The sequence below is a fragment of the Heterocephalus glaber genome, unplaced genomic scaffold (assembly GCF_053883595.1).
Source record: "Heterocephalus glaber isolate CG9 unplaced genomic scaffold, H.glaber_assembly_v1.0 deba00001593, whole genome shotgun sequence".
In the NCBI taxonomy this organism is placed as follows: domain Eukaryota; kingdom Metazoa; phylum Chordata; class Mammalia; order Rodentia; family Bathyergidae; genus Heterocephalus; species Heterocephalus glaber.
Window position 1 is genome coordinate 3,815,168 of NW_028258368.1, and position 24,551 is coordinate 3,839,718.

General features: G+C 36.3%; 1 protein-coding gene across 18 annotated transcripts in view; it reads left to right on the forward strand.

Moving 5' to 3' along the window:
• Syne1 (spectrin repeat containing nuclear envelope protein 1) overlaps positions 1 to 24,551 on the forward strand; it is a 473,610-nt gene that overhangs the window by 171,961 nt on the left and 277,098 nt on the right. For all 18 annotated transcript variants that reach the window (XM_087193553.1, XM_087193567.1, XM_087193559.1 and 15 more), the window contains 12 exons: positions 283 to 447; positions 2,263 to 2,397; positions 4,138 to 4,296; positions 4,507 to 4,715; positions 5,308 to 5,416; positions 6,606 to 6,770; positions 9,966 to 10,133; positions 12,150 to 12,320; positions 13,220 to 13,360; positions 17,611 to 17,771; positions 19,708 to 19,858; positions 24,291 to 24,518. In XM_087193553.1, coding sequence (XP_087049679.1) covers positions 283 to 447; positions 2,263 to 2,397; positions 4,138 to 4,296; positions 4,507 to 4,715; positions 5,308 to 5,416; positions 6,606 to 6,770; positions 9,966 to 10,133; positions 12,150 to 12,320; positions 13,220 to 13,360; positions 17,611 to 17,771; positions 19,708 to 19,858; positions 24,291 to 24,518 — 1,962 coding nt within the window. The remainder of the gene's footprint in view (positions 1 to 282; positions 448 to 2,262; positions 2,398 to 4,137; positions 4,297 to 4,506; positions 4,716 to 5,307; positions 5,417 to 6,605; positions 6,771 to 9,965; positions 10,134 to 12,149; positions 12,321 to 13,219; positions 13,361 to 17,610; positions 17,772 to 19,707; positions 19,859 to 24,290; positions 24,519 to 24,551) is intronic.

Here is a 24,551-nt window from a genome sequence, read left to right on the forward strand (position 1 = left end):
ACAGCCTTTCTTTCCTGTCATTTTTCCTATTATTCTTGTCATTATTATATTGTTTACAATATGACAACTATTCATGTAGCAGTTACATTGTGTTAGTTATTACAAGGAATCTAGAGATGATTTATACTGTGCAAGAGGATACACCTAGGTTACATGCAAATATTGGCCAATTTTATATAAGACCCTTGAGCAGCTGTGGATTTCTCGTATCCTCGGGGAATCTTAAAACCACCCCCCCCGCACCGAGGATACCAAGGTACAATTGTATTTTTTTACATCAAGAATATGGTAAAGAAAACCGGAGATTGGAAAAAGCATGTGGAAACCAACAGTCGCTTGATGAAGAAATTTGAGGAGTCTCGGGCAGAGTTGGAGAAGGTGCTGCGGGTCGCTCAGGAGAGCCTGGAAGAGAAGGGAGACCCTGAAGAACTTCTGCGGAGACACACCGTGAGTCTGCTTGTTGTGGCTCATGAAACCTGGGGGCATGGACAGGAGATCTTGAATGAGCAAATAGAAAGACCATTCTGACCCAGTGTTGGTGTATGGGCGGGGGGGGGGGGGAGTGGGAGTGGGCACAGTGACTTAGGAAGGCAGAAACTTTGTGTATGGGAAACTCAAAGAAATGGTAGACAGAAACACTTGAAGGCCATCTGATTAGCTGCCTTTCAGGAGATCATTCTTTTTTTTTTTTTTTTTTTTTTTATTAACAGGAGATCATTCTTAAACCCCTGGAATAATAAAGTCCAGATAATCCAGGCTGTGCAAATTAGTAATTCATTTTATTCAGAAATTCTTAAATAACCACAAGTTCTCTTACATAGACAACTTAAGGTGAATGGCTAAGTCTTTTGTGTCATTTATTTATTTATTTATATAATAGTACTGTACTACATATCTAGCCCTTTTTAATTTTTGTTGTTGTTCATTTTGAAACAAGGTTTAGCTAAATTGCTAAACTGCCTGGGCTGGGCTCAAACTTGCAATCCTCCTGTCTCACCCTCCCAGAGTGATGGTATTACAGGCTTGCACTACTATGCCTGGCTATTTGTGCTCATTTTATAAACCACCATATCATAGTATAGACATTGAAGTTTTGTATTTAATACACGACATGGAGTGATTTTATGTTTACTCTACTTTTACACTTACATTAGTATTGAGAACATTGGTGATATATGACATGGTATATAGAGATGAACTATTTTTCCTGAGATTTCACTGGATATTTGTATAAACCATACTCTCAAATGAGAAATTCAGTGAATTTGGGATGCAGCTTCCTAGACTCAAGGTCAATGTCTATAATCACAAAGCTCAAAGCATCCCTTCAATTTATGCATTTCTCCAGTGGGGCACTTCTGTTTCGAGTCACCATTGTTTCCAAATGTCTCTGCATCCACAGTCCTGAGTGTGTGAGATTAGTCAGGGGTGTATGCATATATGCATGCATTGTCTTAGTCTGCTCAGGCTTCCACAACACAATGCCATAGATGGGAGCCTTAGGATTAGAAACTTATTTTCTCAGAGTTCCTGAGGCTGGAAGTCTGAGACCAGGGTACCTGAATGGCAGGGTTCTGGTGAGGACCCTCTCCCTGTCTAGTAGGGGGCTGCCTTTTTCATGTAGCAGGAAGAGAGCTCTTTGTTGTCTCTTCCTGTATGGGAATGAATCCTAACGTCAAAGACCCACCTTCATGACTTCATTAAACCTAATTACTCCCCACACAAAGGCCTCATCTCCCACTACCATCACATTTGGGGCTAGGGCTTTAGTATATGAATCTGAGGGGTACATGATTCTATTGATAGCATGTGTGTCTCTAGCATGCACCACAAAGCCCTGGGTTCAATCTGCAGTACCAAGGCAGGGGGTGGGGGCAGAAAAGAAAAGAAGAGTTTTGAGACTGGATTCTGGCTTCTAGCCTGCTCTTCTGACTTTACAGAAGAGGAACCAGAACTCTATCACTGGAATTAAGATTGACCTTTCAGAAAATTGGCCTTTCAGAAAATTGTACCAAAATTTTGAAACCTGCAGATTTTTCCCTGAAATGTAAAAAGTACTAGTTAAAGGCAGATATGAAGAGTTTCAACTCATAACTGTAGATTATTTATAGTTCATTCTGAAAAAAAAAGAATTGGGAATTATTGCGCAGCAGTTTTGATGAGGGCAGCAGATGGGTGGCTGAGAGACTGGGTCAGGTGCGATTGTGTTGATGCTGTCTTCTGTTTTGCTGGGAACCTTACCTGCTCTCCCTTCCACCTCAGGAGTTTTTCAGCCAGCTGGATCAGAGGGTCCTCAATGCTTTCCTGAAAGCTTGTGATGAACTCACAGACATCCTCCCAGAGCAGGAGCAACAGGGGCTGCAGGAAGCAGTCAGGAAGCTGCACAAACAGTGGAAGGTGAGCCCGGGGCACCTGGGGACATGGAAAACAGCGTGACCTGAGTGAAGGGGGAAAGCACAGAGGGACTGAGGTCCAGGCACAGCGGAAGTGCTTCCCTATTACAAATAAAACCCTAACATGAATAAAACATGAACAAATATAGAATTTTGTTCTTCCAACTTTATGGTAGCATCAATTCTATCATACTATTCAAATAGTCCGGTTTTTGTTTGCTTTAGGGTAGGTGTAAAAACGTCATTAACTTAAGAAATTCTTAGTGAACTAAATTTAGTGAGGAACAAACTTACATCTTTTTCCCAAAAGAGCTTAGAGCTCTGTTAGGGAGATCATCTGTTGCCAATAACAAAAGTATAATATATAATAAGCCCATATGTAAACATTATACTTACAGAAGCTTTGAGAGAAGGAGGTGGACTCATGAGGAGATTGGAGAAGTGTAAATAAAGTAACCAATTTTGAGCTAGTACTTCAAAGAAATAGCAGAACTGAGGTGGTAGGAAGAAGGGAAAGCCATGGTGACCAGAAGAGGGAAAGCCAGAGGGAACCAAGTAAGCAAGGCAGGGATCCTTTCGGGCTCTGTGTGATCAAAGTGTCATGCGCTGGGAGGAATCGTAAGGAACAAAGCTGGTCTGGCCACAGAAAGCCCACTTGACATGGCCACCACAGCTTCCAGAGGCAGAACACTCGTCATCGATGCTCCCTGACAGCTGCTTCTTGAACCAAGAGAAAGAATGTTCTCAGGAGGTGATATTTTATGTGCATTGTATAAAGGAGTCTCAGGGTTTGGAAGATTGGCTGCTAAAACCCTCTCCATCCGGTTGTGTTATTTTCTGGATTTTTAAAATCTCATTAACATGGGCTAAACATCATCCTTGTGTATATAAGAGAGACGCTTGCCAAATTTGAAAATGTGTTTCTCATTTAAAAAGAAAAGAATCTTAAAGAAACCCAAGCTTTCTAAGATGTCTTGAAGCTTAGCATATCAGAAAGGTACAAGGAAATTGAAAGTTTTGTGCTATTTCATGCACATTCATGAAACTCCTTGGGTGTCACCCGTCATAGTCTTTCCATGGCCCTACCACAGTTTTGTCACAATTATCTTAATATTTCATTTAAAGAGAATCTTTTTAAGCTCTGTAGGACACAAGTTGGCTAAAATTTATAAATTAGAGAACTAAAAGTAATGATGAAGCTTACACTTATATCAAAAGGGAAGGATATAAAAAGTTATGCACTGTTTGAGTGTTTGCTTACTTCTTCTTTGTGTGTCTGTAAAGAGAAGAGGGTACGGCAGGTGATCAGGGTATTTAACCCTGAGTTTTGTGTGTGTTGTGTGGTGTCTAATAAGGTTTTCTCAAATTCTCCTTTTGTTATCTTGCCTTTCCTGCCTCACAGGGTTGTTAGCAAATCAGAAGGGACTCATACTTGTAAGGGAGTATGCAGTATCAGTGCATGATTTAAATCTCAGTTCAAATCTTAGCTTCCCCAATTCTTCTAGAGCCTTAATGGTATAATCTGTAAAGAACATTAATTTTGTGCAGGATTATTATGAAAATTAAACAGAAGAATTGCTGTGAAAAATGCCTGACCTTGTCAGGCTGAAAAGACCAGGAGGAGTCAGTCTTTGGAAAAGCCCAAAGAACAAAGAGAATATTTTAATCTTTTTGCCATTTCAATTAGAAATGTACCTCATCAGAAGCATGATTCTTCTTTTCTGGATCTTTCTATGAAATGTAGGACCTTCAAGGAGAAGCCCCCTACCATTTGCTCCATTTGAAGATTGCTGCAGAGAAGAGCAGATTCTTGGCTTCTGTTGAAGAATGCAAAATGGAGCTGAATCGAGAGACCAAGCTGGTTCCCCAGGAAGGCAGTGAAAACATCATTAAAGAGCACAGGGTAGGTTTCACATACCAAGAGCACACTCATGTAGAGGTGCACTGTTACTTAAAGGATATAATAGATGCTTTATTTTGGGTGTGGAAAAATAGCTTAATTACTCTCTAGTGGTAGTCTATGGAAATCTTTCATTAGTTTTTCTATGAAAATGTAAAAAACAGTATGATACAGCTTCTTATAGGCGCTATAAAAACATTTATTGCTTATTAGATTTTCTTCAGTGACAAAGGTCCTCATCACCTCTGTGAGAAAAGGTTACAGCTCATTGAGGAACTGTGTGTGAAGCTGTCAGTCCGGGATCCAGTAAAGGACACACCTGCAACCTGTTACACGGCTCTCAAAGAACTGAGAGCTGCCATTGACACCACATACGCAAAGCTGGTGGAAAACCCAGACAAGTGGAAAGACTACACTAGCAGGTAGCTTGGGGTTTGTTTCTAGAGAGCGATTCAGTCGCTCTGAGTCCTGCTATTTCAGAGATGATTATGAAGAAAGAAATGACTATTGTTTCATTTTATGGGATAAAAAGACAGATTGTCTGGCCCTGCCTGTGTTCCTGTACAGGGATGCTTCATTTAATTTAAAATGATGGGTTTCAGTCAGCAATAGGCTGAGACATTTTATTTCCAGTTGACTCAGATGTTCTTTTGGGGGCAGAATTGGCTAATCCCCTTTCCCCTGATTTTTTCACCACCCACTCCATACAGCAGCATCTGTTTCTTTGGTTTAGCACCTCATCACCATGGACACAATTGAGAGGCCTCAGGCAGTCCCTTCCTCCCAGTTGCTCAAGCCCTGGGACTCATCTCTGTCCTCAGCTCCTGCCAAGTTACTGAGCTTAAAGGCAGCCACCCTTGCCCTAAACTTTCTGTTATAAGGTTTCTAGGAAATATGTTAATCAATTTGGTTATCACTTGATTCTCACATTTTTATGAGTACATCCATGGAAAATGGATTCTCGCCATTCTGATATTTTCTCCCTTTAATAAGGAGATGCTTGTGTTCTTTCAGATTTTCTGAGTGCTCATCTTGGATATCAGCCAAGGAGACACAGTTGAAGGGAATCAAGGATACGGCCCTGGATGCTGCCAATCACAGCGAGGTGAAACATGCGGTGGAAGTAAGTTCTAGGCCATTGTTTGCTGGAGGCAATTTTCCAATAATAATTTTAAAAGTTAGGTGATGTAAGTGTTGTCTTCTCTTTCTTTCTAGAAAAAATAGGTTTCTGAACATTGTCTTGAAGATATGTGTCCTCATATTACTGTGGAGAATTTGAGGGGCTTTTTTCCTACTGAATTGTCAACAGCTGTGAGATTGTCATGCTCAGTGTTATCTCTTGTATCTTTAGCTAATGATGAGTGAAAATTATATGCATGGGTGTGTAACACAGTGGATTTGGGAACTGTCACAGAAAACAAGAACACTGTGTACTTTTATACGATACATTTTCAGCCGGGCGAAAGCTAGGTCACAGAAAATATCAGTGAATTCAGCAAGACCTTTAAGCATCCTTTCCCTGTCATATTCCGATAGGGCTGACTCATTTTTGGCCTTTGTGAGCAGAGGTACAGTGGGATGAACCCAGCCAGGGTGGCAGAGCCTCAGACCTGAACACAGCTTGTGTTCTGTGAGTGGAACCTGGTGACCTTTTCCCTCTCAGTTTGGCCTTCCTTTGTAGAGACATGCCATTGTGGAAACGCTTTCTTTTTTTATTTTTAACCCTTGCTAGTCACATAGCTCCTGTTTCAATCCTCTAAGTTCCATTTTATTTCCTATTAAATTATATAATCACCTTATATGCTAGAGGTGGTTAATAACACCCTAGTATACATTTAATAGACTTTTTGCTACAGGTTGCTATTGTAGTACAAAAAAATTTCACATCTTACAATGCAGAGATCACCTGCTTCTGGAACTATGTTTGTTCCAGCTCACAGAAAGTGAGGTAACAAAATTTATATGTTATAATTCCTAATTTTGGTATCTCATATTCTTAGTACTGTTAGAAGCACCTTCGATGTGAATAAGGATATTTCTATAAATATCTAAACATCTAATTATGAAGGTGATTTTTTGTGTGAAGACAGTATTGATTTTATTAGCTATTGGCAGTTGGCATCAGGGAACATTTCTTTTGATTCCTTGTAGATTTCTTAAAGATAGGTCCAGAGTAAAAGAAGCAGGCGCCCTGCTGGTGGCTGAATGTCTCTCACCTCCACATACAAACTTTCTCAGGTTGAGTCTTTTCCTGCTACAAAGTCCTAATTCACAATTGTTCTGTGTTCAACAATGGTGTTCTCTCATTCCAGGAGATCAGAAACGACGTTAGCACAAAAGGCGAGACTCTTAGCTGGCTGAAATCCAGGCTCAAAATTTTGATTGAGCTTTCCTCTGAGAATGAAGCCCAACACCAAGGAGATGAGCTGGCGAAATTATCCAGCTCTTTCAAGGCACTCGTGACTTTGCTGTCAGAGGTATGTCAGGTCCTCACACTCTGAGCAGATGGTTCTATTTCCTTTGGCTGTAGTTTCACAAGTAATTTTATAAAGACACCATAGTTAAAACAGTACAATTAGCATACTTATTTATATGAATATTATTGGGCAAGATAAGCAGAATGTTTGAATTAAGTTCATTGTCATTTATTGAACCTGTCATTTCAGATTAATGATCTATATCTGAAATCCAAAGTTTATCCATCAACATTTTGGGGGGGTTCTTATTAGAAATATATCAATCTACAAATTTTTTTGTTCTTACTAAAAATATTGTTATTTCTCTATCACTTTAAGGTTTATTATAAAGGTTAAGAACAAGGCTTGGGCCTCAGATAAACCCAGGGCCAGAGCTTAAATCTGATGCCCTACATCCTGTATAAACTTGAGTTTGTTGTTGGATGTCTCTAGGTTCTGATTTCTTTACTTATAAAACAGGGTTTAAAATATTTACCTTAAAATGGCAGTGGCAAGGATTAGCTGGAGTGATGTGTGTAAAGCATTTAGTATAGTGCTTGCCAGGGTGAATGCTTGATAGCTGCTAACTAGAAATAATAAAATAGTCACTAAATATGAAGTCAATGGCTTCTCAGCAGGCCAGAAAAACTCCTTTAGCCAAGATCTACTCACTTTAAACTTTTAAATATGCAATTTAATGCTTGTGTAATTTCTTTATAAATTAAAATATGCCAGTCAACCTACTTAATTTATAGTAGAACCTTTTTCACCCTCAGCTGTTGTATAAGTCTCATGAGTTTGTGAGTAGGAAGATACTGTAAGAAGGTAAAGTAGAATAGATATTTACCAATGTTTCTTGACCTTGCATGGAAAATGGTCTACCAGATGACTAAAAAATATCCACTAAACTGTGTGATTCTGAAGAACTGGAATTCTTTACAGATATTCCTAACAATTTGTCTGTTAAGCTTTTAACATTTTAATCTAAGTAGATAGATCTGCATGAGACTGATGAAGTGAATTTATACAAGCCAAAAATACTCTGAACTGCTTGTGGTTTTAGTTTTATGTGAGAATTTTCATATAAGTTATGGTTTTCTTAAGAATTTTGGACAAATTGAACATAGTGATCTGATTAATTCAGTTATGGAATAAAGCTATTTCAATCCTTTAATTGTTCGTATTTTTATAAAAACAGTCAAGTGTAGTTAGTTGCCACTACCATACTTTAGAAGAAAATATGACATCCATCTTTCCACTCTTTCCTTAGTGAAGGTGGTAAAAATAAGGGTAATAGTCAAAAAGTTCGTGTATATATGAAGGTGATCTTTTAGTCAGGATTTAACAATCAGTTTTAGTAACACAAGTACACAGATTTATAATGTATTTGTCCTCGACCTTCTTACAAAACATTTGAAATTAATAGTAGTCTCTATAACATTTTACCAGGGCCATTTGCTTTATCTTCCAAGTACTCTCGTGGTGATGCTGTCTTTTGGACTTGTACCCACAACCTATCTCTAACAACTGTTTAATAACTAGACATTAATTCTTTGCACACTCATCTAGCTTACACTTTTCTGAAAATTACATTTTCAGTAATTTATATCACTGCTCTTTTTTGCTAATCATGTAGTGAAAGCAAAAAAGAAAAGAATGGAGAAAAACATGCATTCTGTTCGAGGTTAGATGTATATAAAATGAATTTGGCAGTCAGTCCCTTCCTCTGATAATAATCAGTTTCATATTTAAATTAATGCTGAACACAAAGTGTTTGCAATTGTCCAGTGGAAAAAAGAAAGCTATAGTTAAAGTCACAGGGTATAATGAAAAGTCACCTTTTATTATTTTTTTTTCTATATTAGGAATTGAACCAAAGGCTCTTGCACTGAGTTATATCCCCACTCCTTTATTTTTTTTTAAGACCAGGTCTCTCTAGGTTGCTAAAGTGCCCAGGCTAGGCTCAGACTTGTGCTTCTCCAGCCATAGCCTCTCAAAGTGCTGGGAATACAGGTATCCACCACCATACCTGGCTAAAAAGGTTACTTTTTTTCAACACAGCTGATGATTTACACTGAGATCTAGAGTTCATGGTTTTCACAGTTTCTTATTGGTGCTTATTTGCAAACCAGCATGCTCTAAGTTATCTTGGGGAAATTCTCATCAGAAGAGAATCAAAGGACAAAAAACAAAATAAGAGCAAGATAAACTAGAAGGCTTCCATGGAAGATAAATGTTAAAATATATGAGTGGTTATATTAGTGAAGACAAAGATGCAGAAAGCAAAATTTATTGATGAAACTAAAATAGGGAAAGCAGAAATCAGAAGAAAAGTTGAAAATTCAGGAAAAGAAAGAGAATCTAATAAAGAACCATAAAATTACTCATATTTTATTTAGAAATACTAGAAGTGCATTTTCAACAAATACTTCTTTTTCTTCTCTACAGATGCTTTCCTTATTTAAGTAGGATGGATTCAACTTTCTTGTGAAGCAATGTTATAATTAAGCATTAGTCATGAGATTATAATTAAAGAAACTCAGGAGACAATATATAGAATAGGTACAGTTTTACTTTTTTGCCTAGGCTGCCAAGTAGAGTAGGTTTTGTTTGTTCTTTTTCTCTTTTTAGAATAGATTTTTAATATGTCACAGGGCATCAAATCAAATTAAACTTGCAGTTCTCGTAAGTGGCTACACAGTTTGCTAATCATTAAAGAGGCCTCAAAAATATATAAAACAATAAAAGTTAGATATCTGTGAATATATTTCTAGTCATTGAGAAAGACTTTATGTACATTCTTACAATATGTAAGATTACACAAACTCAAGAGGATGATGTCGATCAAAGTGTAAAAGCAAGTTGTAAGATGAATAAGTTTTGGAAATCAAATGTGCAACATGCTGACTACAGTTAATAACAGTTCTCTGTGGGCTTGAAATTTGCTAAGAAAGTAGAACTTAACTGCTCTCTGACACACACACACACACACATACACACACACACACATATACAGAAATGAAAGCATGGGAAGTGATGGATAAGCTAATTGGCTTGATTGAGGAAATTTCACAATGTATATGTATATCAAAGTGTCATAGTATATAGTAAATATTTGCAATGTTAATTTGTCAGTCCTGTTTCAAGTTTTTAAAAATTTACATAAAATTCACTAAATCATACCATATTATTTACTTTTTTTTCATACAAATCTAGGTTGAAAAAATAATAAGCAACTTTGGGGAATGTGTTCAATACAAAGAAATAGTGAAAAGTTCCCTTGAAGAATTAATTTCCAGCTCTCAGGAAGCTAAAGATCAAGCTGAGAAGATCTTAGACACTGAAAATCTGTTTGAAGCACAGCAGTTGCTGCTTCATCACCAGGTAGAAATGCCTCTTTTTTTTTTTTTTTTTTTTTTTTTGGTACTGGGGATCGAACTTGGGACCTTGCGCTTGCAAGGCAGGTGGTGGAACCACTGAGCTAAATCCCTGACCCAGAAATGCCTCTTTAATGCATTTGTGTAAAGGTAATTTCTTACTGATAGAACCAGAGAGATAAAGAATATGACTTAGAGCTTGGGCTGGAGGAGAGCAAAGGGAAGGAACCCAAACAAAGTTGAATGGTTAAAAAAAATATGGCACTTCTGGTTTCTGTTCTCTCTGTTAAATATCCTGCAAGACAGATCTGCAACAGAGTGATGTGATAAAATCAAAAGTTCAAAGAATACCAAGGAGAGAAAATTGATTTAGCTATGAAAACGTGTATAAAGCCCGCTAAATTACCCTTTTCATAACAGAAGAAGAAAATCATAGGGAGACAGATTACTTCATATTTGAGATCACTAATCTCTTGTCCTTATGTTAAAAATCTTTCTTAATTTACGACTTTGAAGCCATCTTAGTTTGGGAAATGGAGCTTATTTGACATGGACAATTCCAGGACAGTATGCTTTTGCAAAGAATTAAAATTAGAAGTAAATGATTTCATATATGTATACATAAACATAATAATATATATAACTTTTGGAGCTGGGGAATGAACTTAGTTAGTGCTTCTTGTATGCTAAATACATACTGTAGTGGTGAGCTATATACCTAGCCCTAATAATAAGCAATTTTAATCAACTTATTTTTCTATAAAAGGGAATTGGGCATTATAATATATACATAAATGCAAGGAAATATGACTCAAATAAAACATTTTAATGATAAAATAACTAACTTTGTGTATGGTGAAACAATAGCTAATGGAGTTACATTATGAGTAGAGTATTATAAAATAGCCTCTAGGCTTCATAGATTTACTTAATAATTGCCAAAAACTGTGAGTACAAGAAATTAACTTTTAGTATTACATTTGATCTCAATCATTGTAAAATTTTTATTTAGGTTTCTATTTACCTTAAGTCAGACAAATATAAGATTCCAGATACTGGTAACAATATTTTAAAGCTTCTCTTATATTTCTTGGACCAGGTGCTTATTTCTGAGTGTGTGTATTTTTTGAAGACTCATGAGCTACAAATTTGAGATTTGTGTACCATTCTGTTTGAAGATTATATTTCAGTAAAATATTTTCTTTAAAATGCAACTTTGTACAAAATGTCTTAGGATATTTGTATTGATCATCTTTCCTGTTGTTGGACAAAATACTTGACACCCACAATTCAGAGGAGGAGGGATTTATTTGGCTCACAGTTTTAGAGAATTCAGTCTATGGTTGGCTGGCTCCAAGGCAGAAACACGGTGGAAGGGCATGACAGAGGAAAGCTGCCCACCTCATGATGTCTTGAAGCAGAACTGAGGAATAGTATCAGAGAAGAAGAGGCAAGGGACCAGATACAGTCTAGTTTCTCAGGTGACACCTCATCACCTGCCTAGATGCAACCAGAAGTGTGCTTTACCAATCTCCTAGGCAGCTCTCACGCCAATCAATTTAGAGTCCAGCTTAATTGTCACAATATTAATCTACCAAGGAAGTATAAACCTCATAATATTTGTATTTTTCCAGCATTGGTGATGAAACTGGAGTTGAGACTTTGGGTTTTAGGCAGAAAATGACTAAAAAGAATCATATCAAATGAATTGTTTTACCAAAGTCTTTCTGGAGTATTATCTAAAATGCCAAATATTCTACAAATATGTACACAAAACATTAAATGTAAATTATTTATATTGTTTGCCATTAAAACCTGTGTTTATAAATAATGCCTACTTTTGATTAATGTAGAACCTCTATTATTACTGTTTTAACTGGTAGCCTTAATTTTAAAACACAGTTCAGGCCCACAATGCATGAGCTCGTACTTTTCTCTACTTTTGTTGAGTGTGGGTGCTTTGGTCCTGCCTACCAAACTAGACAGTAAAATTTATATCCATGTGTTGAACATCTTCTTTCAGCAAAAGATGAAGATGATCTCAGCAAAGAAGACAGACCTGCAGCAGCAGATGGGGCAGGCGCAGCAGGGAGCAGGTGGGCTGGCTGACCCGGGCAAGGAGGAGCTGCAAAAGCTGGAGAGAACCCTGGCCAGTGTGGAGCACAACAGAGAGAGGCAGGAGCGTCGAATCCAGGTAGGGCTAGGTGGGCAGGGGCTGGCTCAGTAAAAGGCAAAGCTGGGCTTCCAAGTGCTTAAATCTCCCACAAACAGGAATAGATGTTGGTTCCAGCCTCTGACACTCTGACATTGTGCTAAATACCTTACACAAGTTACCTCTTCTAATCATCTCATAAGCCTCATGAAGCAGGTCCTGTAATCAACACATTTCACAAGTTTGGTGCTTACAAGGAAAAACTGTTTGCTGGGGGTGTAGCTCAGTAGCAGGACACTTGCCTACCATTTGTGAGGCCTTGGGTTGTTTGATTCCTATCAAAAAAAAAAAGTGGAAGAATAAAATGTTTGAGCATTTGGCCTGATGTCACACAGCATCGATAAATGATAAAGCCAGGATTTAATGCACACTAATTTGACCACATCATTTTACTTTTTCGGAAAGTCCAGCAGCCACACTTTTTGCTTTATTGTGATGTTGATGTGTTCTCTTTAACAAAGCTGAATTTTGGCCACTTTGACACATTATTTTAAAAATAGCTTTTAAATTTGGCCAACTCTTCCCTTCTCTCTTTCTCCTTCCCTCTGTCCCTTCTATGCTTCTTGATAGAGATTGAAGATATTTTTTCTTTGTCACTTACCTACGTTTTCAGCAAAATCAGTTAGATTTGTAGGACTTTACAGCTGATGGAGAACTCAGAAATGATCTCATCTATGTATCCTCTTTGCGTAGATGAAGATACTGAGACCCCAAATGAAATTCTTACAGAAGACACCAGGATGCTCTTTCTCCAGTGTAACTGTGTGAAATTCAAACTAAGACCTCACTGGGGAAATGGCAATTTAGAAAATGAATGAAGATGTGGCAACATTTTCTGATACTCTTTGGTAACCTGAAATGTATATTTTTTTCAAATTTAGGTCACATTAAGGAAATGGGAGCGATTTGAGACAAACAAAGAGACAGTGGTCAGATACCTTTTTCAAACAGGTTCTAGCCACGAACGCTTCCTGAGTTTTAGCAGTTTGGAAAGTTTGTCTTCAGAACTGGAGCAGACAAAGGTATATTAATATAACCATGTGATTCCTTGGTGCACACTTTTCAGATAAGAATATACTATTTCTTCTTATATTAATTATTAACTCATTTAATCAGTATTTTTATTGATGATGCACTCTTTTCAACACTGGATAACCACAACATAAGTAGGATTTAAACATTAAAAACTAAGATAAAGCTTTTCATGCAAATGGGGAATGGCTAGTTTCGTAACAAAGACATAGATTTTAGAATCTGGAGGCAGTGATATTTCAAGCTGAAACTTGAAGGGCAGGCAAAACTTAAAAAAGCAGAGTTTGGAGCAGATAACAGACAGACACTCCTAGAAGGGGGAACATCATGTGGTATAAAATGCTGGACCTGGGATTCCACGTTGCAAAGTGGAATAACTGCACGTGGCTGTTAAAGGTAAGTTAGGCAATGACCACTGTGTCTCCAAAAAGCTAAAATGATATTTTCCAGGCAACGGAGCTGGAGCCACTGAAGATTTTAATGAAAGACAGTCACACCATTAAAACTGTGCTTTTAAAATGATTAATTTCTAAGCAGGTGTAGAAAAGTGAAAGAGTAGATGACTGAGGTCATGGAATTCAATTGAAAAGTTATTGCATACAATAGTTATTATGGGCATAAATAAGGGAGATACGGGTGGCATACAGCACATGGGACAGGTATAAAGGATGATGTGGAGTGCACACCCATGAAGATAGGCAATGACTGGACAGAATGAAGGAAAAGAATGTGAAACCCACATTTTTTAGCCTTGTGAAGATAATGAGTGCCACGGGAAACTTGGAGTTGCTCTCAGTGGAGAAAGATGACCAACCCAGTTTTGGACATAGGGAGTTTGATGCTCCAGTTGGGCATCAGAGAGACAATGTTCAGTCCTGTGTTTGGGGTGCTCAACACTGTAAGCTCAAGCACCTTGAGCACTCAGAGCAGCTGATGTATTTGCATGAAGCACTCAAAGTTATTCAGTCCTTTGTGGTGCTGCTGTACCTGACCAGGGATTAGAGAAGAACCAAGTAAGCATAGAAATGGATTAGACAGTGTGCAAGAAAGAGGCTTGTGTACACTGTTTCCCAGTCTTTAGCAAGGAAACTCCTCTGCTTATGTCTTCTAACAACAAAAAGCTTCTCTTTCTCTCAAACTGCTATTTTTTGTTTTTCTCCTATAATTAACTTACTAAAGAGTTTGAAATTTTAGAAAGCCCCAGACTCAGTTCAGTGGAATTTTCATCAGCTATTTAAACAGAGCATTGTTTTAATTGTAATTTTTAATTTTAATAGCATTATGTATTAAAATATAGCAGATGTCTTTTATAAATAAAAAATAAATGTCTTTGGGTTAATTTTCCTAAATGTTTCCATCCAGGTTCCTTTCAGGTTTTCCAACTCCATTTGCACAGTCCCTTTGGATCAGTTTGACTGTTGATGAAACAAATGTGATCTTTTTAGTCTTATCATCAAAATTCTCCTTAGCCCAAGGTCTTCTGTATTTTGAGACTGATTTAATATGAAGTAGCATTTATTGACTATAAACTATATGCTGGTATAGCACTTAATATTTATCATCTTTTTTCATCCTCAGAACAATTCTAAGAAATAGATATCACTGTTCATTCTAGATGACATGTAAGACACAAAATTGTTGCTATACTTTTCCAAGATCTCTATATCACTATGTGGTGAGGTTGAGCCTGAACCCAAAATATCTCAATGCAGAGCCTACACTCTAAGCCACTACCTTATATTTTCATTCAAAAACTCAAGTGGAATCACTGCTTATATACACAGACAGCTAAGCACATGTAATCCAGAATAGTTGTTCTCTCTTCTCTACGTACTTGGCATTGTTATTATCACCTTCATTCCTCACCTGCGCTGAGGAACTGGAGTGTCCTCTGTGAGCCAGTATGTGGGAAGGTGCACATAGCAAGATCGTTTTTGATCTTCACAATGACCCATGGCTTTACTGGTGAGGAAATGAAGATTCAGAGTTATGAGCCTTGAGGTCACTCAGCTAGTGAAGGACAGAGCCTAGCTTCTGGCTTCAGCTCTAGATATTAAGCAAGTTAGTTCTTTTCCTGATACATCCCGCTACCACTTATACATTCTCTTCTTAAGACTTAGGACTAAGACCTCACAGTTATTACTTTTTTTTTTTTTGCTTAAATTCTTTTATTGGTACATTTTAGGTATACAACATGTTTACATTTATCATTGGGTGCTTGTACCTGTACATGATGTATCTTGGTTCTTATTTTTTCCCCATTCCCTGTGCTCCCTTCACCCCCTCCACCCTTCCCTATTTACAAAGACTGTGTTTCCATTTTTTCATTTTCTCATATTAATTACATTCCTTTCCCCTGCCCCTCCCACTTCCCCTACCATTTTGGACCTTTTCTTCCTATTTCAAATTATCAATTATTCGTTTTAATCATTTTAATCCTTATTTACACTTTCAGTTTCTCACACTAGAGAAACTATTCAGTATTTACACATATGTGTCCTATTTACTTCACTTGAGTATGGCCTTAATATGCATCCATTTAGCTATAAATGCCTCTAGTTTCTCATTCTTTATCCAGTTTCCAGTTGATGGGCACTTGGGCTATTTCCAAGCTTTATTTAATTTGATGTTGTTTTTATCAATATCATTCTGGTCTTTGGATTCCTCTGCAATGTTTCTCCATATATAGCTTACATAACTCTCAAACACTCTAAGGTTAAAGATATGTGTATGCATTTTCAAATATTACTTTCTTTGTGGTTTTCCCCTGGGTTCTGGGAAATACTATTTTACACTTTGGATTCTATTTATAGGATTCTGAGGGGCTATGCTGTGATTCATGGGACTGACAATTGAATGTACAGTGACTATAAGTTCACAGATATTAATAGTGAGTGTTTTCAAGCACAGAATTTAATGTTATGACATCAAGAACTATCATATTTTATGACACTATAAATCTCTACAGAAGGAAGCTGTACTTAATTATATTCTGTTGACTTGTAGGCAATTTTTTGAAGTAATATTGCTATTTCTACGAGGCTATTAAGTCTTCAAACAGGAAGCTCTACTAGTTGTCTGTTATTCTATCTTATATGGTATTTATAATAATGCTGGGAGATGCTATGAGTGAAAAGCTGACTTTTTATAAATACTTACATTGGATTTCTACAGTACCTATTGAGGAAAGGAAAGTTGATCAACATTTAAACTTCCTGAGATTTTCTTGCATGAAAAGAAAGGAGACACCATTTTTTTCATTTAAGATTATCACTGGATTTACCTTTTCTAATTTAGTATTCAACATTATTTACCCAACAAAATTTGGACAGCATAAACTTTACCTGTGCCTCCTACATATTAAATTAACTTTTGAATAGCTCAGAATTGTTGAAAATAAGTAGATAGAATTAATAAACCATTTTCCTCAATTTTATATGAAGGATATAAAAATGATAATTAGTACCTGCCAGAGTATAAAGCACTTAAAAGTAAATTTGATAATGGAAAGCTAAGAGTACCCTTCAAAAAAAAGCATTATAAGCTGCATTTTATTAAAAAAAAAAAAAAAGAGCCTGAAAAGTAATTCACCAAAGTAGAATGACTAGTGATTAGCAGATCCAGGAATCTTGCCCAGGTTTAATTGATTCAAAATTTATCTTCTTTCCATAATGTTGTATATGTGTAGGAAAAAAACAAGACCTAAGAGCATTAAGATCAGATTGTATCTCCTATCAGATAACTAATAAACAATATGCATTTGTATAGGAAAAATCATTAATATGCTATACTTAGATATTCTCAAAACAAGTATTTCTATTCATTGGCCTACAAATCTGTTATCTCTGTGTAGTCAATTGAGCATTTTATGAGCTGGCTAGTAACACATTTACGTATTTGTGGCTAAGTTAATTATTACAGTGTAGCTCAGAATTCTAAACAATAAGCCCAAACCAAAAAAACAATGCAGAAATCATTTTTGTGAGAATTGTTGGTAACAGTGAAGATGGGGCTGGTTGTGTATATACAATGAAAAAAAATTTAAGAAACAGTCCACATAAAGAGGTCATATGAAAATAAGTCACCTTTATTGTTAAGAACAATATGAATCCACTCATGTGTGAATTCATCTATCTATCCACATGTCTATCCTGGGGGAGATGATGCAATATATGTAATTTACTTGAAGGCCCAGTCAGAGTGTAAAATGCTCATCTAACAGTTATGATCTTTTTTCTAGGAGTTTTCCAAGCGGACAGAAAGTATTGCAGTCCAGGCTGAAAATCTTGTAAAGGAAGCTTCAGAAATACCACTTGGACCCAAGAATAAGCAGCTGCTTCAGCAGCAGGCCAAGTCAATCAAAGAGCAAGTCAAAAAATTGGAAGACACGCTTGAAGAAGAGTATGTGCTTCACAAGTCCTAAGCTTTCTTCTCTGAGATAAAGCTCATTGCAGTCTTTCCTGTGTCTTGTATTCAAAACAGTCTTTTAAAATCTCAGTGTCTGTGTATTTCAGCATGTCATGAGGAAGCAATTCACAATTCAAAAAAAAAAAGGATCTTCAACATAGGAACCAATGTCTATAGGAGAGCAAGAATATACAAGGGATGTGGGTTTGCATCTTAAACTGATTATATTTACAGGAAAGCCATATCTATTCAATTCTGTGGCCTTTGTACACTATAGAGGGACTCTCAAAAAATAACTAATGTTTAAAGTAATTTTTATCATATTGTTCTGCTGTCTCAAGGTACAGGAAAGGAGAGATATTTTGATAGCATAGATTCTAGGTCAAAACATTCTCACACTACATAGACCATAAAGCTCTCAAGCTTGTTTACAGTGCCTCAGTATTCAAATTGCCACAGATTGTTATGCTATTTCCAGAAATTAACATCAAAAAGTTTACTTTATTTTTAAACATTTAATGTTTACTCATCTAAAAATAACCATCTGACCTATTGATGAACTAATATTTATATAAAAGAAGTTTCAGGAGCTAAACTTACCAGGATATGGCCAGTAATTCTTCAGATAAACATTTCTATTTAGTGGCAAATCAATGACACATAGCCTATTATTCTTAAGAAACAGGATACCATTTCTAAGATGAATTTCAAAATGTAAATTTTTTTAATACTATTAACACCTTGAAATTAACATTTCAAATTTGTCTAAACTTTAAAATTTGATGAATATTTTATTAAAAACAAATTGTGGCTTGAAATTTTGAGTTCTTCGTATTAAATACTCTCCAACATCCTATGGAAACAGTAAACTTGGAGTTTGTCAGAAAGGAAGGTACTTCTATTAATAATTTCCATTTGAATTTTTATTTTATTTAAAAACGTGCAATATGGTGTAACATAGCTTGCCTTTCCAGTATTGCTGAGACCATTCGGCACACCCAGGGTATAAATATGAGACTGCAATACTATTTAATTTGACAGTCAATGATGCCATTATATTTTCCTTCGTGTGTTCAAGTGCCTTTTGATAAACAGGGACATTCATTTGTTGTTCTATTTTTCAGCCCAGGGACTTATCAGTTCAATAATATACTGATTATCTGAGTCTTTATCTAAACGGAAAGCCATATTCATGGTTATATATGCATAGCTCATATAAACTGAGAATCAAGAGTTGAAATTTTGTTCACTAGATTTGTTATATATAAAGCCTAAGTTGTCTAAGAGCAGTTAGGGTGCTCATGCACAAGAGTTTATGAAAGTCTTGGAATCAGTATGGAAGGACATCTATGAACAGCTGAAGTCATAATAGATTACAGATCACAGGTTTACCTGTAATAATGGAAGCAGTTCCCACCTGGTAGTGTGGAATTCAGACCACAAGCTCCATCCTAATTCATACAGATGCATTTTGTAAAGATCAGCATAAAGCAGTATGGCAGCATCTCTTCCTTTAACAGGAAGGGAGCCTGTCTATGAAAACAGGACTATTAAAGAACATTGTGCACTGGAATCTATTCTGACATAATTTATCAAAATAAGCCATGACAACTACTGGTCACATGCAGAGTTTAATTAGCTTATACCTGATTCAAACCCCTTTGAACCCAGCAATATTTTCTTCAAAGCTCAGTTCCATCTGTAGCACAGCATCAATGCTGCCTCACTAAATTTTCATTCTCAGAAGTGAGGAAGACTTGAGGCCTGATGACTACTCAGATCAAGTGTGTGTTGTTTTTCTATTCAAACATGCCCAACCTTGCAATGATCACAGATGTCTTCACTATCTTTGCACCTGATGATTTAGAGGAAAATGTGTTGTTGTTTTCTATTAAAATACTGCATTTTTATTTAATTTGGTTAATTTTAGTATTAAAACCATGGAAATGGTGAAAAACAAGTGGGATCATTTTGGCAGTAATTTTGAGACCCTGTCCATCTGGATAACTGAGAAAGAAAAAGAACTCAATGCCTTGGAAACTTCGTCATCTGCCATGGACATGCAAATCAGCCAAATTAAGGTGACCTGCTCACACATTATGTTTATAATCTCTGTCTAGATTTTAAGAACTCCTTTCTTAGATTTATTTCATCGAAGCTCTTTGGTCCCAGGACAAACTTTTCATTGCTGTTTGACTCTATTAAAAGTAAATTCACACAAAATACTAAGCTAAGAGGTCTTGATTGATAACAGGGTAACACTTTATAGATGGAATTATGTATTAATATTGTATGACTTATGCATTCCAAGTCAATATTGTGTGCAATATCATTAAAATATTTTTATGGATACATTATTCTTTTCCTTGATTTTAAATTAACCCACATGGAGATCTCTGTTGATTCATTTATACAACATGAAATGTACTCATCATCAACAACTGTCCTTTATAAGAACTATCCCAGTATAATGTATTTAGCTCTTTGGGAAAAATACCTAGAAGGGAAATAGATGGGTCGTATAAAATTTTTAATTTTAGTTCTTTGAGAAATTTTCATACTGATTTCCATAATGGTTTTAGTAGCTTACATTTCCACCAATGTATAAAGGTTCCTTTTTCACTGCAGCCATCCCGGCATTTGTTATTCTTCAATTTCTTGTTGATTACCATTCTTTCTGGTGTAAGATGGAAACTTGGTTTTGTTTTAATTTGCATTTCTCTGATGGGCAGAGATATTAAACATTTTTTCATATGTTTGTTGGCCATTTGTACTTCTTCTTCTGAGAAGTATGTATTCATTTCACTTGCCCATTTCTTGATTGGGTCTTTTATCTTAGGTGGTTTAATGTTTTTGCAGTTCTGTATATAGCCTAGATATCAATCCTTTGTCTGAGGAACACCTGGGAATTGTTTTTCCCACTCTGTTGGTTATCTCTTCACACTATTAACTGATTTCTTTGCTGAGCAGAAGCTTTTTTAATTTAATACAATCCCATTTGGTGATTCTTGTTGTTAGTTCTTATCCAATTGAGGGTCTGTTTAGAAAATCCTTTCCTACACCTATGACTTCAAGTGTTTTACCTATTTTATCTTCTAGTAGAGGTTCACTGTTTCTGTTTTAATGTTTAGATGTTTTCCCCATTTTGATTTCAGTTTAGTACATGGTGAGAGATGTGGATCCAGCTTCAATCTTCCGCAAGCAGATATTGTTCCCCAGCACCATTTGTTGCATAGGCTGTGTTTCCTCCAACAAATGCTTTTTTAGCCTCTGTCAAATATCAGGTAGCCGAATGTGTCTGGGGATGTTTTTCTAGTCTCTACTCTGTTCCATTGATCTACATCATATCTCTCATTTGAGAAAGGCAAAGTACAAAGAGCATAATAAAGAATGGATAGAAAGAAACCAGGGGGTGGATCTTTTGCAAAGGGGAAGGAGTCCAGGAGACTGAGGGCAAGAGAAAAGGGGAAAGGGAAGGGGGGAATAAGTAGAATTAAGATAAGCCTTGTACAGGAACCTAATAAACTAATGAACATAAACATTATATATCATAAAATGAGCTAAGAATAATAATAACAAGAGTGAAATTGAGGAAAAGGGATTTAGAGGAAGAGGGAGGGAAGGGGATGGGAAAGAAACAAACTGTATTATGTACATGTATCTATTCTCCGAGATGAATGTAAACATCATGTGGTGCAAACATGTACTAAAACAAAGCAAAACAAAACAAAACCATCCCAAATATCTAGCTCCAGTATTAGTGATGTTTACCCTCACCAACCACAAGGAAGAGCCTGGAAAGTTGCTTTCTGTAGGAGAAACCATCAGACATGGTCACTCTAATGTTTGCCTTTCTGACTTTGAGCCCTAGGTGGAGATGCTCTGATATACATTACCTCTCTGAGCTCCCAAATAATCATGTAGATAGATCATTATTGTACCCTTCACTCAAATGGTTTAAGAAAAATGGACTGAAAGAACTGGGTCGGGACTATTCATCTCTTATACAATTGCACACACCACACATTTTAGAAATTGGATCACTTCTTTTTCTATCTGAGTTTATTTTTCTTCTTGGAAGGGGAAATCCTTTGCCATTTAATTCTATTAAATATAGTAAAATAAATGCTAAGAGAAGAGGCATTTTGCACTGTGACTCAGAACAAGTTATTGCTGTGTGCAGAGTGGGAGGGTGCTGTGCTGCTCAGCTGCAATCACACACAGTATAGCTCGTCCTTGCTCTTCACACACCTCGGCAGTTAACGACACAGAGTGGGGCATGCACAGCCCGCTGTGACTTCTGTGGTGTTCTGCAAAAAACACATGCCAGCCCATAGGCAGCATTCATAAAATATTCGCAATCTTTAAAAGCATTTTGAAAAGTCAGCGTTCCATCATTTTCACTAAATTCGAAGGAAAATAGAATAGCATATTTAAGCAGTGTTGCCTCAAAAGTTTCTTCTTTGAAAAATTAATGTATACTTTTTAACTTATCCTTCCTACAATTCATTTGCTCTTCGGGCTTTATTCTAGAACTTCCAAAATATATCAATGATCAAATGTCCTCTCACTGTTATTCTTTAAGAAAAGTTGCAATCACACGTTTTATACATATATATATATATATATGTATTCAAATGTGGATTTTCTTACCCTCAGGCTACAAATGTTTTAATATGTCTGAAATGACATAGTGAATGACATATTAAATGAATAGGAATACTAGGAAAAAGACATTTATTAGAAACAAGCAAAGATAGAGTGGAATACACTGTCCTAAGAGGCTCATGTTCTATTCCCAAACAGAAGGCTACATTATAGGAAAAATCAATTATATTATAACAATGTATTGCTGTAAAGATAAATTCCCTAAGCCTGTTTCTGTTCATCACTACATGCTATTCCAGATGAGTTTCTTATTTCTAATTGATTTTTCTAATTGATATACTGGATCATCTGCCACCTTCTCTTAGATGGGGTTTTTTGCTTTTTATTTTTTATTAGTACATGTTTGCAGTACATCATGATTACACTCTTAGTGGAGAGTGGTAGGTGAACATAACACATCTTAATTCTTTTTCATCCCCTTCCCCACTTCTCCTTCCCTTCCTCCATGTCTTGATCCCTTTCCCAAGTGAGAAAGATCTATCTCCCTGCTTTCTATTATCTATCTTCTATTTTGTTCTTTATTCATATCTTGGCTTTCTTTGATGAAATTTTTTTAACCACAATTCCACAATCCACTCGTATGGGTTGTGTTTCTGAATTTACTGATGACAAGTATTAATCGGAGAAGTAAGCACTTTATTCTTAACCAAGATTGTTTCACTGATGCGTTCCAAGCACCTAGCACAATTATTAAAGCATAGTAGGCAACACATATTTGTTGAATTTATGAGTAATTTTTCTAAAATAATATAGTCTTTTAGGCAAAAAGAAAGGCTATATTTGGGCCCAAATAAACATTTATCAGATATACAACAGTAGCCACACATTTGAAAAAATAAAAAAAAAATAAGTCATGACTACCCAACAATCTGATATAAATTATTTCTGATTGTCTCTTTTGGATAGAAGTCACAAATTTATTTTTCTCCCGGGGTAACAGTATTTTCCATGTAAATTTTTGGAAACTGAAACTTGACTTGAATTTTTTGACATTATTTTGATAAAATGATTTGCTTCTTTTCCTCAAAAAAAATTTTTGCATTTTCTTATACATAAAGAAGCCGCATGGTTTTGAGAGACATGCCCCTCCCCACACATGCACATACATCCTTAGTAGCTAGTACTTTTCATGATTGGCCTATATTAAAATGTTCTTCTGCCTCAGTAACGTGATAATGTGTAGGCTTTTTCTTGTGGAGTATATGGCTAATGAAGAAAGCAGTGGAGTCTCAAATCAGGGGCAGCAGCGTCCTGTGTGAAACCGTCAGAATTTAAAAGTTTGGGGTTCCATCTTAGACTTGGTAAGCTGAGACTTGAGGATGGGGACCAGATATCCCAATGCATTTGTCTATGTTTAGAAACTACTGGCTTAAAGAATAGCTGATAGTCTTGAACAGCATGGCTTTAGGTAGGAGTACAATCAAAAAACCTTTCGGGTTCAGTGAGACATGAAATACTCAACCACACTTCAGAAAAATTAAATGAATGTTAATATTAGTATTCCTATGAATTCTTGGGACACATGGCTATCTCAGATCTGTTGATCAAAATGCTTGATTGCCAAGATAAGAAAATAATTCTGTGTGTCTTCAGAGATACTGTGAAAGTCACAGGGACATTTTCTTGCTTATTTCACTGCAAACAGAGGTATTTCTCTTTATTATCTACCCAACAAGCACCATGTCAACACTTTGTTTTCCCACAGCTGTTTTCCAACCCTCCAAGTATGCTCAAACGTCAGCTAAGAAATGTTCCTGGTTTTTTGCTCTCTATAGATAATTATATCATTTCCACAAGACAACTTTGCTCGGTCTACATTGTAAATATTTGTGTTTTAAATATTAGGCCACAATTCAGGAAATAGAAAATAAGATAAGCAGTATCACTGGATTAGAAGAACAAGCTCAGTCTTTTGCTCAATTTGTTACCACTGGAGAATCTGCTCGAATCAAAGCCAAGTTGACACAAATAAGAAGATACTGGGAAGAACTCCGGGAACATGCACAGTGCCTGGAAGAAACAATTCTTGGACATTTATCTCAGCAGCAAAAGTTTGAGGACAATTTTAGAAAGGTAAAATCATGCGTGGGAGAGTAACATATTTCA